Source organism: Rattus norvegicus, chromosome 2, assembly GCF_021556685.1.
Source record: "Rattus norvegicus strain SHRSP/BbbUtx chromosome 2, alternate assembly SHRSP_T2T, whole genome shotgun sequence".
In the NCBI taxonomy this organism is placed as follows: Eukaryota; Metazoa; Chordata; class Mammalia; order Rodentia; family Muridae; genus Rattus; species Rattus norvegicus.
The window spans coordinates 173,458,061-173,472,770 of NC_141535.1; the positions used below are offsets into that span (position 1 = coordinate 173,458,061).

The 14,710-nt window shown below is 37.0% G+C and overlaps 1 protein-coding gene across 8 annotated transcripts in view; it reads left to right on the forward strand.

Moving 5' to 3' along the window:
* Window positions 1-14,710, forward strand: part of Lrba (LPS responsive beige-like anchor protein) — a 580,781-nt gene that overhangs the window by 98,363 nt on the left and 467,708 nt on the right. For all 8 annotated transcript variants that reach the window (NM_001439655.1, XM_087627154.1, XM_087627167.1 and 5 more), the window contains 9 exon segments: window positions 105-273; window positions 3,154-3,233; window positions 4,365-4,427; window positions 5,636-5,733; window positions 8,417-8,509; window positions 9,619-9,727; window positions 10,258-10,339; window positions 12,147-12,270; window positions 12,704-12,896. In NM_001439655.1, the coding sequence (NP_001426584.1) occupies window positions 105-273; window positions 3,154-3,233; window positions 4,365-4,427; window positions 5,636-5,733; window positions 8,417-8,509; window positions 9,619-9,727; window positions 10,258-10,339; window positions 12,147-12,270; window positions 12,704-12,896 (1,011 nt within the window).

The window sequence follows — 14,710 nt, forward strand, 5'->3', positions numbered from 1 at the left end:
GCTCCACATTGTACTCTTTGGAATGAACATAGTTCAAATGTAGTTGCCTATGAGATGGGAACCAATGAGCTTCTTTGCCTGTGTTCTTCCCTTTGGTTTTGTAGGTTCAGTTGATGCTTTATACTTACCTGTCCACTGAATTCATCGGAACAGTCAACATATATAATACTGTTCGGAGAGTTGGAACAGTGCTGCTCATCATGCACACACTGAAGTACTACTACTGGGCAGTGAATCCTCAGGACCGAAGTGGTATCACCCCCAAAGGATTAGGTATAATTCTGCCGTCTGAATGCTATGTTGTTCATGTGGTAAAATCAGGATATAAAAGAAACCAACAGTACGAATTTTTTTCATTTTAATTTCTGTGATTGAGTATTTTGCCTGCACATATATCTGTGTACTACATGTGTGGCTATTGCCCTCAGAGGCCAGAAGAGGATATCAGATCCCTCACAAATGGAGTAGAAGGGTCTTAGCTACTGTGTAGGTTCTGGGAGTCAAACCTGGCTCCTCTGATCAAGTGCTCTTAACCTCAGAACCATTTGTACAGCCCCTGGTTGAGCAAAATTTATTAGTTTGTTATAAATCGCTGTCACCAACACAGCATTATTGTTGTAGAATAATGCAACTGTTCTTAAGTGACTTGTTGGGATAGCAAATACGATGGGCTAGTTGTAACCCATTGCCTCTGAGGAAAACAGTTAGTTGCTCACTGGTATTGGTGCTGAGATAGCTATAGTGAGAGTGCTTGGAAATGGTCCTTTGTGGAGGTGGAGGTTCCATAGAAACGAAGGATTTTGTTTATAATAGAGATGCAGTGCAATTCTAAAATTTCAGTAATTGTTTTCTTTCATAATCACGAAAGGGAATAGTACTCCAAGGGTAATATTCTCTGAACATGTGGAAAGTTCATGAAAGGTCAAAGTAAAGCTTTGTAAGTTTTGTAAAACGTCTATGAAACTGGCTTGTGTTGAGAGAAGCTGGAACACTGATCTGAGTGGTGGGCTCAGGAACAACTGGTGCAGGCTTCTAGGATGCTCACAGTCCACAAGGGCTGACCAGCTCTTCTGTGTCAGATGTGTTCAGGACTTCCCTCCCTTTGTAGTACCTGGCAGCCATTCTGCTTTTGAGTCCTCCTAACAGTGGAGAGCAGCTCCCTGTATCAGGTATTTTCAAGTCTCTTTTGGTCTCCGTGTTGCTTCTTGGCTCGTGTTGATTTTATGCCCGGGTCTGTGGCAGTTCCTGTGCTGATGGACCACAGTTGGAGGTGCCTAACACACAGTCTGAGAAGAGGGTGCGTCCTGTTCCTTGGCAGCATTTAAAGGCTGTTGCTTCAAAGTAGAAGGAGCCAGAAAACCATGACTTTTTAAAAAAAGTTTTTATTTATTTATTTATTTATTTATTTATTTATTTATTTATTTAATGTGCGTTAGTACACTGTCACTCTCTTCAAACACATCGGAAGTGGCTATTACAGATTCTATTACAGACGGTTGTGAGCCACCGTGCAGTTGCTGGGAATTGAACTCATGACCTCTGGAAGAGCAGCCAGTGCTCTTAAGCGCTGAGCCATCTTTTTGTTAGGCCTTGTCCGTTCAGTGACTTACAGAGGTAGATCTTATACTTTTATGCTACTTTATCTTCAGAATAAACTCTTTATTGTCTGAGAATAATGCATCGACAGCTGAGAGAGCCGCAAAGACACAACTCATGTGTTTAAGCTGACAAGCATGTGGCACTTGCAGATCTAGGCCACATCTAGAACTTTCTGATGGAGATTTCATGGTGGTGTAGGACTTCCATGTATAAGTTGATTGCTAGTTTCATGTCCTGATCTTCATTTTATAAGTAACTACTGACTTCAGGGGTCTCACAGGTCAACTGGACAAATTTTGTGGTTCTTTTCTGTTTAGCTTGTTATTTGTCTAGGAATTTCATGTGGAACACATTTTACACAATTTTCTTCCTATTTTAATTGATGTGTTCAAGGTCATGGTGGTCTTGTGCTTTGGTGGTCTGGGCACTAGCTGTAAATAGTGATTAGTGAGGGAAACTTGAATTTATGAGGCAAACAGGTCCCTAACTTGAGATCTTGAGACAATAGTTATTTGGTTTCAGAGGTTTGTACTTTGGAATTAGATGCTTGAGACATGAAAATTGACTTAATGTGAGCCATGTGTGACCAAGGACTTGCCCAAGTACTGGAGATGTCAGAGGTAGTCAGCAGGATGTTTCTCTTATTCCTTTACAGTCCTGGGTGGTGAGCCTTCTTTCTGTAAGCACTTAAAAGGGACAACAGTAGAAAAAGTTGTTTCATACCCAATTCGCATAATAACATTTTACTGTCCAAAGTTTAGGTTTTTCTTTACTGTTTAAATTTTTGGTAAATTTCTACTGTCTGACTAGCAAGTGTTTTCAGAACAAAATATAAATACTATTATCAAGTATAAATATAAATACTATTATCAAGTATAATTTTTTATCACCATGTTTGTTTTTGAAATCCTTTTACCTCTTTGAAGTATGAACTTTAAAAATAATATTTTGCCAACATTTTATATGTGTACTGTAATCATACTCCCTCCCCATCAGCATCTCTTTACCTCCACCCTGCTATCCCAGCTCTTCCCAGTCAGTCCCTCACCTGCTCTCATGCCTCATGTACGCAGGAATCCAAAGGCCATGTCCTGCCTAGCAAGCAATAGAGTCTATCTTGTGCTTTTAGAGTATTGCATGTATGGTTTAATATGAGAGCGATAATAATGCTTGTCTTTCAACAACCATTAAAGAGGTAGTCACTCTTTAGAAGATTGGTGTGTGTGTGTGTGTGTGTGTGTGTGTGTGTGTGTGTGTGTGTGTTGTGTGAGAGAGAGAGAGTGTGTGTGTGTGTGTGTGTGTGTGTGTGTGTGTGTGGTGAGTGTGTTTTGAGATAGGGTCTCACCATGCACCTTTGGCTACCCTAGAACTTATCTGAGCACCTTGCTGGCCTCAAACTCAGAGCTCCCGCTTCTATTTCTGAGTGCTGGGTTTAATGAATTGTTTTCTTTGCTCAGCTCTGTGTTTCTCTTAAGCAAATGGAAAAACTCTCAGAAATGAAAGCTTTAGTTAGCTTTGAGATCTTTGAAATACTAATAATGTATGTCTTTAAAGATGGACCAAGACCCAATCAGAAAGAAATACTTTCTCTGCGAGCATTCTTACTGATGTTCATTAAGCAATTAGTGATGAAGGTAAGTTTGTTTCTTCCCCTACCCCATCTATGTCATAGCTGATAATTTTACATAAAATATGGTCTCTGCTTACTTATTCTTTGCCAGTAAAGTAAGACAGTAACTTTGTTGAGAGTTTTCATATTCTGTTTTTCATTCTTGTTACTTTCGGGTATATATAAATTACTGCCGACTTGGAGTTTGGCAATTTAAATACCTGTTATATGAATTTCCATGAGAATCCCAGAGTATTTGTCTGTTCATTTGGCACTCATTTAGAGTCCCTGTTTAACACTAGGTTCTGTTGTTGCCTGTGTGCTACAGTAGCCCACAAAGCACCTAAGTAGGCTTTCATTTTCAGGGTCCTTGTGCCTGGCATTCATTCTTGAAGAAGAAGAATTTTTGTATAAATATACCACAGTGATTTATCAGCTTTTACAAATGAATAAATAAATAAAATAATAAACGATATAATAAATAAAATAAAATTTAATATTTTTAAAAAGAGCATTTTGATTTTAGAAAATACCACTTTAGATTTTCATTAATTTATTTGTTCACTTTTCAGTCCAGTATCTGGCCCCCTCTCCTCTCAGTCTCCCTTTCCCACAGCCCCTCCTCTACCCCTCCCTTCTGGGCTACATGAGATTATCCCTTAAAAGAGAAAAAAGAAAAGAATAAAATATTATGTCTGTACTTTAGATTTTTTTTAACCAATGTTTTTTTTCCTCTTTCCTTTCTCGTTCCTTTCCCTTTCCCTTCTCTTTTAAGACAGGGTCTATATAGCCTAGGCTGGGCTTGGTTCATTGTGTGGTTCAGGATGGCTTGAATTACTGATTCTCTTGCTTTCGTCTCCTAGTTGCCTGGATCACTGACTTGTACAGGACTTTCCCTCCTTGTATTCCTTATTCTTTAAGCTGTGGTACATACTAGATGTCACATTAGGTTTGGCAAGAGCCCTGCCCTTTGATTTCTCTATAATCTTCATACTGTATGTCTTTTATGCCTCCTCAAATTTTTATTTTAAATTAGATTTTTGTGTTATTTTTAGAGTTCTAGCAGCTGATGAACTTGATTAAATCTATGTATGGTTTCTGATCTTAAAATGATTTCTATGTGTAAGGCTTAGATACATGTGTTATGTTTCTGAAGGACTCTGGAGTAAAGGAAGACGAGCTCCAGGCCATTCTTAATTACCTGCTGACTATGCATGAGGTAAGACTCGAATCTCTGTATCATGAATTTCATTTTCGTAAGCTGCTTTAGGAATGATTTTTAAAAGTAAAAGCATCATGGAAATATTTACTGATTGTATCACTGTTATGGAGAATAAATGTCTATTTAATATTAATGAATCCTTATTTTAATGTTTTTTCATTGGATATTTTTTATTTATGTTTTAAGTGTTATCCCCTTTCCCTGTTAACTGTTCAGAATCCCCCTATCCCATCCCCCTTCCCCCTCTAATATAAGAGTGTTCCCCCACTCAGCCACCCAACCACCCATCCCTTCTCGTCTCCCGCCCTGGTATTTTCCTACACTGGGGCATTGAGCCTTGGCTGGACCACGGGCCTCTCCTCCCATTGGTGCCCAATAAGGCCAGCATTATTTTAATGTTTTTTATTGACACAGTATGTCCCTGTGAAACAACTTGAAAGATTTTCAGAGGTTGCTAAAATTAGATTTTATTTAGTTTATAAAGTACACTAAAGCAAATTGTTAGGAACTAGTTTAACAAATAAGAAAAGTTGGCTTGGAAACAGCTAAAATGATTGGATTTAAATCCACAATACATTCTTCTCATTAATTTTTGCATGCATATTTTTATAGTGCATATTTTGTTAAACAAGTTACTTTTGTAATAGAAGTTAAAACTGCTTATTTGAAAATTAAATGGGTTCAGATATTTTATCTTTAAACTGTCTACATATCTATGTATCTATGCATCTATGTCTGTCTGTCTGTATTTATCTACCATCTATCATCTATCTATGTTTATATATGTTTTGCTGGCATGTATATCTATGATTTGTGTGTGGCTGTGAAGGCCAGAAGAGGTGAGATCCCCGGGTGCTGGCTGTGAGCTGACTGACAACAGCAAAAACATTCAGTTATGTCAGCTGCGTGATTCTATAGAGCATGTGCAGTGATACTGTGATATAGTATAACGTGAAGGCCATTTGTCTCTCTGATTAGAAAATCTTTGGGTATTTTATGGTATATTCTTTGAACTGTATATTTAAAGTGTGATTGTAAGTAAATACTTTTAATTAAACTAAAAAACACATTTTTTCAAAAACTGGTCTATTATAGATTTGGTTACTTGTTTATTTAAAGTTGAAGTTTATATTGTTTCATAAGTATTCAGTATTGAAAGAGTTGATTTTCTTCATTTTATTTTTAATTTTCTAAAATAATTCTAGGACGACAATCTAATGGATGTCTTACAATTGCTTGTTGCATTAATGGCAGAGCATCCTAACTCCATGACTCCTGCCTTTGACCAAAGGAATGGGTTGCGGTAAGAGTCAGCATTTGGAAAGTTCTAGTTCTAGTTAATATAAAGCATTACGTTGGAAATACTAGATTCTTAAATATGAGACATATTATTAGAGTCTAAATCTATAGAAGAAAATAATTTAAGATTTTTAACTTATTAAAATTGAGATTACTTCATGATTTTTTGGTGAATGAGTCTTAAGTTCTGTTATTCTTTTTTATGAATATATTATTAATTAAAAATTATACTTAATCTTTTTTTACAGTTCAGTTGTCATCCCCTTCCTGGTCCACCCTCTAACAGTTCTCATTCCATTCCTTCTCCCGTTCCACCCCACCAGGCCTCTTCACTCCCTGGGGTCTCAAGTCTCAAGGGTTAGGTACATCTTCTCTTACTGAGGCCAGACCAGGCAGTCTTCTGCTGTGTGTTGTCGGGATTCTCGAACCAACCAGTATATGCTGCCTGGTTAGTGGCTCAGTGTCTGAGAGATCTCAGGGGTTTAAGTTAGTTGAGATTGCTGGTCTTCCTGTGGGGTTGCCCTCCTCCACAACTTCTTCTATCCTTTCCCTTTTGCAACCACAGGGGTCACCAGCTTCTGTCCATTGGTTGGGTGTAAGTATCTACTTCTGTCTCAGTCAGCTGCTTGTTGGGCCTCTCAGAGGGCAGCCATGCTAGGCTCCTGTCTGTTAGCACACCATAGTATCAGTAATAGTGTCAGGCCTTGGAGATGGATCCCAAGTGGTCGCTGGACTTCCTTTCCCTCATTTTGTCCTCCATTTTTGTCCCTGTGGTTCTTTTAGATAGGGACAATTCTGGGTCAGAATTTTTGACTGTGAGATGGCAACTCCGTCCCTCCATTTGATTCCCTGTCTTCTACTGGAGGTGGACTCTACAAGTGACTCTACAAGTTCCCTCTCCCCACTGTAGGGCATTTCATCTCAGGTCCCTCCCTTTGAGTCCTGAGAGTCTCTCACCTCCCAGGTCTCTGGTACATTCTGGAGGGTCCCCCACCTCCTACCTCTTGAGGTCGCCTGTTTCCATTCATTGTGCTGACCCTCAGGGCTTCACTTTTTTTCCCCCCAATACCTTATCATGTTCTCCTTTTCCCCTCCCTGTCCCCTTTCCCACCCAATCATGAATACATTATTAAATTCAGCAGTTTACCTAGGAAGATGCTTTTTTTTTTCTTTAAAATTCTTTAGATAGGGTAGATTAGACTGAACTTGAATTCACTGTAATCCTTCTGCCCTTGTCTCTTGAGTGCTGGGATTAAAGGTGCCATTAGTTTGGCCCCATTTTAATTTTTAGGTAATCATAAAATTTTAGTTTTTGTCTTTGATATAAATATTTATGTAGAAAAGAATGCTATAATAAACAATTTAAATTTTACTTTGTGTGTTTACTCATCTATCAGAAGGCCTTCAGTGTTCTTTTAAGATTAAATTAATATTAGTCTTGAGAATTTATTGTAAAATTTATCTTTTTAGTTGAGATTTTAAGTCTGTTTTCCTTTTGGAATTATTCATTTAATAAAATATTTTCATTACAATTTTTTCTTGCTTTATTATGTATTTATTATTTAAATGTCTTATGCTTGTATAAAATTCATTTTAGTTATTCTCATCTCCCATTCTTGTTAGTCTCCTCCCTAAAAATTCTTTTCCTACATTCATATCTTCTTGTTTTGTTTTGAAACTTACTGGGCCATCTTTGTAACCATAGGTGTGCAACTATGCATTGGACTTTGGTTGCATTCACCTGTGGGTATAACCTGAAGACAGCGACTGTCTCTCTCCCAGAGTGTTTAAGTGGCCATTAGTTGAGCAGGGAGGTTTGGGGCCCCATAAGCCCTTCCCCACCCGTAACTGAGAACCTGCTGTGGGGGGTTCAAGATTGCAGTATCAGTGTCAGACTCAGAAGATGGCATTTTGTAACCCTTCTCCCTGTCTTCCAAATCTGAAGGTTTTTCTATTCTTTTCTGTAATGTTCCCTTAAACTTTTGAGTGTGTGGTTTATATTCTCAATAGTCACTTTTTCTCAGCATCTTGAGTAGCCATGAGTCATTGCATTTACAACCATTCACTGTGAAGAGGGACATTGTCTATTGCTATAAGCATAGGTATTTAAAAGGCAGTTTGACACTATGTCAACTTTACAGCAGTATTAAGTTCCCCACTAGGGCCTATGCCTTTCTTAGCCAAATATCTCTAGTTAGGTTTACAGTCATGAATGGGTTTCCTTCCTATGTAGTTCAGACTTCATGGTGATCCTCTGCCTCAGCTTCCAGAGTACTTGGGTTGCAGGCATGCGCCACCACACCTAGTAATTAATTTTAAAAACTAAAATGTATTATTTACATGTCTTTTCTGACAATCACATATTACTGGTCCATTCTTTTGTTTTTCATGGTGATAATTATTCGTAAGTTTAAATATATGCTACCTTTAAACAGTGTTTTACTCCAGGTTTATACAGAAGATTAGCATACATATGTGTGCCTTGAGCTGTACTTGGGTTTTTGTTGGAATTTTTAGTTAATTCTGACTTGTTTTCAGTAAAAGGATCTCTAGACTGGAATAAATGAATGTTAGATGTCAGAAATGTATAGTAAATTTACTTATATGTTACTTAAAATAAGTTTGTGATGATATTAACCTTGAAAATTATATTTAGACTAATTTGTTCTTAATTTTTATTTCTTCAGTGTCATTTATAAACTTCTGGCATCGAAAAGTGAAGGGATCCGAGTACAGGCACTCAAGGCACTGGGCTACTTTTTAAAACATTTGGCCCCAAAGTGAGTAGGCATGAAATCTAAAATCACCTGTTGGCTACTATTTAATAAAAGCTTTGGAATCATGTTTCTGTTCTGTCATTCCTTTAGTTACTTTTGTTGTTGTTGTTGTGCTAGTTACTTAGTTTTTTTTAGTCATAATTCTCCTATTTAATGTCACTATTGCATATTTTAAAGATAAAACTGGACAAGACAATTTAAGTTCTGATTTGAAAATTATTTATGTGTTGGGTTTTAATGAGAATTAGTAGAAATGCTTTGAAGGCTTAATTAATCTTGGTGAACTGAATCACCCTGCATATTATCTGTATCATTTACCTTGATATCGTGACCTAAATGTGACAGCCATCATCTTCTATCTGTTGCTACTTCACAGTTTATCACAGAACTTTAGATTTTGGACATAGACCAAACTGGTTGTGGTAAACTGCAGTCTTTGTGACCCCAGGTGCCACCTGCATGTGAAGTTTATTATATCTCAGACATGTTATGATTTGCTTACCTGTGACTTTTTATTGTAGAAAGGCAATGGTAAGATGTGGCAGAGACTACATATATATGATCTTAAGTATTTTCTATATGGAAAAAGTTTGCTGACCCCAGGGTAGAGTTAAAATACATGATTCCTAGTTTTAAAGTTTATGCCTGGAATGTTAATTTTAATGCACATATTTCTATAGTGTTTAGTTTCTTAAATTATGTACGTTTCTTTTTTTCCCTCTAATTGTTACTCTGAGGCATCTATGTCTTTTGGTGATTGTCCCTGGCAGTGCACAGCCTTGTGCTGGTAGATAGCAGCAACTGACAATGCTCTGCAGAATTTAGTTAGGTTTCGCTCTGCTGTAACATAGAATCTCTTTTGTATCTTGAACTTCAGCTGTGTTTATATTGTGGCTGGCAGTGAAAGTTTTGGATTAAAAAATATTGTGATAGTAATTGAGTGGAAATTTACAATCACACACAAATACACACACACACACACACACACACACACACACACACACACACACACGAAACCAACCAAACCAAACCAACAAAAAGTCCACTTGTGTTCCCTTTATTTAGTTGTAAACCCCAACTCTGTATTTGTGATTTCTTACATGTTATTTTAGGAGAAAAGCTGAAGTCATGCTTGGGCATGGATTGTTCTCGCTGCTAGCTGAGAGACTCATGCTTCAGACAAATCTAATCACAATGACCATGTATAATGTTCTGTTTGAGGTAAGAATGTAGCTAGAAAATTACTCATTAATTTATTATTAATGTGTCTGTATAATGGTCAGTATTTTGCTTTATAATGTACCACTTTTAAATTATTTACACACAGGTAATATGGCTATGTTTTAGAAGTTTATTAATTATGAATCACCAAGTAATCTTGTTGTCCTTATTTGTGTTTATTCCATTGTGTTGACTTTGATATTCATTTTATAATGAAGTAAAAGTATCATGGTATTAAAGGCATTTATGTATTTGGACAGCTTTGCATTGAAAATATAGGGCTATATTATAAATTTTATTTTTGAGACAGCATGTTATTCTGACTCTCAGGCTGTTTGAGAATCTAGCTCTGTCATCAAGACTGGCTGTCAAGTCTTAGCAGCCCTCTTGCCTCAGTGTCCCTGAGGCTGGGGTTACAAGGTGAGGCCCATGCCCATCTGCACACACTGAGCTCTAGTGCTGTGCTTCGACCTCCTTAATGGTGACTCCTCCAGCTCTTGTGCTAATGTAGCTTGTGTTTCCTCTCGTAGATCCTCATAGAGCAGATCTGTACCCAGGTGATCCACAAACAGCATCCAGATCCTGATTCTACAGTAAAAATACAGAACCCTCGTATGTATCTCATGCACTTACGTTTGCTACTGTAAGAGTACAGTCTCTACGAGAAACCAAATGGTAACATTGAAGCAAGTAAATCTTTTCTCAAGGAATGTATCATAGTAGTTTTATTTATGTCTTTATTGAATGTTACACCAGTTGGTGGTGTTAGTTGGCTTATGTGAAGGTTTTAAATTTTATTTATATGTTCTTGGTTTAGTTTTTTTGGATAAGTTTTTATTATGTTGCTTAGTGAAGGTAGGCCAAATTACATAAATGATGGTGGACAGTTTTTATTCTAAAATACTGCAAGTATAGGAATGCCCAGTTAGATACGGGACATAGTCCCTTTAACTTAGAATTCTTACATACAGAATGAAGAACAGGTTCATTTCTTGTCTCACTTTTAAGATGGCATCAAAGTAACTAAAGGACTGTCTGAATTTCAAGTGTTTTTGGTATGGGGAGGAGTTCTAAAATTCAGTTACCTGTTGTGCTTCTTCTGTGTGTAGTATGCCACTTCATAGCATTGCTTTTTAAAAAAGAAATTATTTAATTAATTCATTATTTTGATACAGGGTTGTTTGTGTAACCCTGGCTGTGGTGGAACTAGCTTTGTAGACCAGGCTGCCCTCAGAGATCTAACTGCCTCTTCCTCCCGAGTGGAGGGGTTAAAGGCATCTGCCACTACCGCCCAGCCATCATATCAGTTTTAAAAGCAAGAAACTTTGAAGTCCAGTTTCCTCTGCTTCCCAAGACATATGTTATCATTCATTGTTCAGAGTTGAAAGGGGAAAGTGTAAGTGTAAGAGTTTTAGAGTATTTTATCAACCCAGAACATGCTGCTCTAACATAGTTGCAGAGACTGGTTAACTCAAAGGAATAGACTTTACCTTTTCCAATTGTTTTTGCTCAGAAGTCCAAGCTGAAGGTTCTTCTGTTTGGTCTGGTGGCTCTGCCCACTGAGAAGGACAAAACAAGCAAGCTGAAAGCTACCCTGGAGTCCTAAAAAATGGCTTTCCTTTCATTAATTGGAGAGAACTCAAGCTTGATTACTTTTAATGGTCCCACCTCTTAACCTTATCATGTGGGTAGCACATGCATTTTGGAGAGGACCCACTCAGCTTGTGTTTGACCTTTTAATGCCTAACCGCTGGCTCAGGAGAGGCAGGCAGTCTGATGTGTTGGTTTGAGGTACCGCTCACCTGGGCCTGGAGACCAACGCGCACTGGCTCTTCTTTCAGAATCAGCGCTGAAGACAATATGTAGGGCGTGCATTCCACCATGGAGGTCCTTCAGCACACTTGAATGTGTTTTCATTTTTTTATAGTTTTAAATTTTTATTTCATAAAGGAAAGTTATAGTTTATTTCAGAGTGAGAATTTATATTTTCTCCTTAAGATTTTGAATATAGTTTGAATTTTTGTTTTTAAGTTCAACTTTACTCTTTGGCAGAGACTGAACATTTTGTTCGTTTATGACTTGAGCGGATTGTTCAGACTGTATAAACTGTAACTGGCTGTGGCGTAGCTCAGCGGTAGAGCACTTGTTTATCACATCAAATCATGGTTGGAGAGGAGAGGCGGTCAACATGACATTAAGTCATTGTCTTGTTTATAAGCTCTTCCTAACAAATATTGGTTCCTTTCTATAAATTTAAAGATTCTTTAAAATAAATTTTAAGTTAGCATGTTTCCCCAGGTTTTGTAAACGGTTTTTAGTAGGCATTTATAAAGGAAAGCTCAGGAATTGTTTATATTTATCTAACTTCATGAATTTTTTGTTGTGTTTGGTTTTTACTTATTTATGAACTGTCTTACAGAGATACTAAAAGTAATTGCGACCCTACTTCGAAATTCTCCCCAGTGCCCCGAGAGCATGGAGGTTCGCCGAGCATTTCTTTCTGACATGATTAAACTTTTTAATAACAGTAGAGAAAACAGGAGGTAAGCTGGAGCAGAAGGCATTTATTTACAGTATTCATGTCGACTTTTGGATGATTCTAGTTTGTCTCAGAAAAATTCCTTTTTATAAGTGTGAGTAAGTAACACACACAAGCTAGAATTTTTATTACCACATTGTTAAAATTGTTTTGGTTGTTTATAAACAACCAGGGCTTGGATCCAGCCCCCTACCCCACATTGAGACAGGGTTTCCATGTGTAGCCCTAGCTATCCTGGAACTCCTGTAGACCAGGCTGGCCTCGAACTTAAGAGACCAGCCTGCCTTTGTCTTGTAAGTGTTGAGATTAAAAGCATGTACTACCAAGCCTGGCTTGGTTTGTCCTCCCTCCCTCCTTCCCTTCTCTCCCCTAGTCTTTAGAATTCTCTGGTGATTTTATATTTTATAGTAATTCAGTATATTTTTAATTATTTTCAGGAGCTTGTTGCAGTGCTCTGTGTGGCAAGAATGGATGCTTTCTCTCTGCTATTTTAATCCTAAGAGTTCAGATGAGCAAAAGATAACAGAAATGGTATATGCCATATTCAGGATTCTGCTTTACCATGCAGTCAAGTATGAGTGGGGCGGCTGGCGAGTGTGGGTAGACACCTTATCCATCACACATTCAAAGGTAAGTCGGTTTATGTAACTAACTTTGGATTTTACTCATGTAAAATATTAATATGCTTGAAATAAAGGAAAAAGGCAAATCATTTTCTGAAAATATAGTGAAGTAAAAACTAAAAGGTACTAATAAAAATATTCCTTACTTATATAGATCTGAAACAATTATTTTTAAGTGTAAGTATTATGTGTGTTTAAGTAAAATTGAACATCATGTCATAATATATAGGAATTTATATTTTATGATGCCACATTCAGGTTTGTTTTGTTTTTCTCAGTTTTCATTGTTGTTGGGAGGTTTGAACACAAGGTGGCGCACCACGTTCAAGGATGGAGGTTTTTGTTTCATTTTGTTTTTTGTTTTTCTCTTGTAAATAATATAAAGTTGAATAAAAAGAGAAGTTCTGGTTTATATTTGCACTTTACTCAGGCCAAAATCAGGTAAAAAATTGGTTTCAACAAACCTACTCACCTGTTTTCCTGTTTTTAACACAGTGTCTGGTGTAACCCAGGATGGCCATGAACTTAGTATTTGGTTAAGAGTGAAGTAGAACTTGTGATCTTCCTGTTTCCTCCTCCTAAGTTTGAGTGGTAGGCTTATGTCACCTCTTCCAGCCTGTTCTTTGCTTTTTTATCTTCAAAAGATTATAATGAAATATCAGAGACGCAGAAGGATATAAAGAGCAAGATGCCTAGCACTTAGCATTTATGAAATTAAATATCCCTTTTCAAATGTTTGTCTATATTCTTCAAATCTCCTACTCTCATTCCCACTAAAGCAATTTGATGTCACTATTTATATATCTTCTTTGTAGTTTTACTAAGGTATATACCATATATGTTTTTAGTTTGGTTAGTTCAAGGTATTGAGCGTAGTGCAGTGTGTATGGTAGGCATTCTCGCTGCCTTTGAGTCACACTGTCAAACCTTTCCATGTCTTAATAATAAGTAGTATTCACCTCTATATTTAAATTTAAGGTTAATACTAGCATTTGAATGGCTTTGTGCAAGTCATTGTTTATACAGTGTTGTTTGGTTCATTCATATCTACTCCAGTACTCTGTTCGCTTCTCAGTTGTTTTGTCTTCCATGCCTCAATTTGACTCTTCCACCAGTTGATGAGCAAATTATGCATATTCAAGAGTTTGTGTAAATTCTTAGAGCTGTAATATGCAATACTTTGTAGGATAATGTAATTTCCCCCTCAAATTAGTACATACATTTATATTGTTACTGGCATTTATTTTTAAGTTCTTATCGTTTCACATCACCTCATCACGTCTGTTATTTAAAGTATTTGATAGGTTAAAGTTTTAATTTATATATCATCACAGTCTAAATTCTTGTTTTCTGAGTGTGTGGTTCTGTATGTCTTTAATCTTAGTACCTTGGATGGAGAAGGATCTCTTATGGAGGACCCAAGTTCACTTAGCAGAACCCATGTCAGGTGGCTTGACTGCTTCTAACTCTAGTGTGAGGGGTGTTCAGTATGTTTGGTGTCTAAGGGCATCTGTATTCACACACACATACCCAAGTACACAATATACATAATTAAAATAGTAAACAAGCAAATCTTAAGAAAATCTATTGGGAAATAAAAATTGGCCCTGATTTAATAAAGTGTCTTTGTTATACACATTAGATTTTTGATACTGATCAGTTTAGTCCAAAGCATTGTTTGGCTAACCATGACCCAAGGGCAAAATCTTGCCTGATGTATTGCTATAAATAAACATTTTGAAACATAATCACTCCTGTTCATATATTTATTATTCTATGGCTATTTTTGAACTACAAGGATACATTGAGTCTTTCCTACAG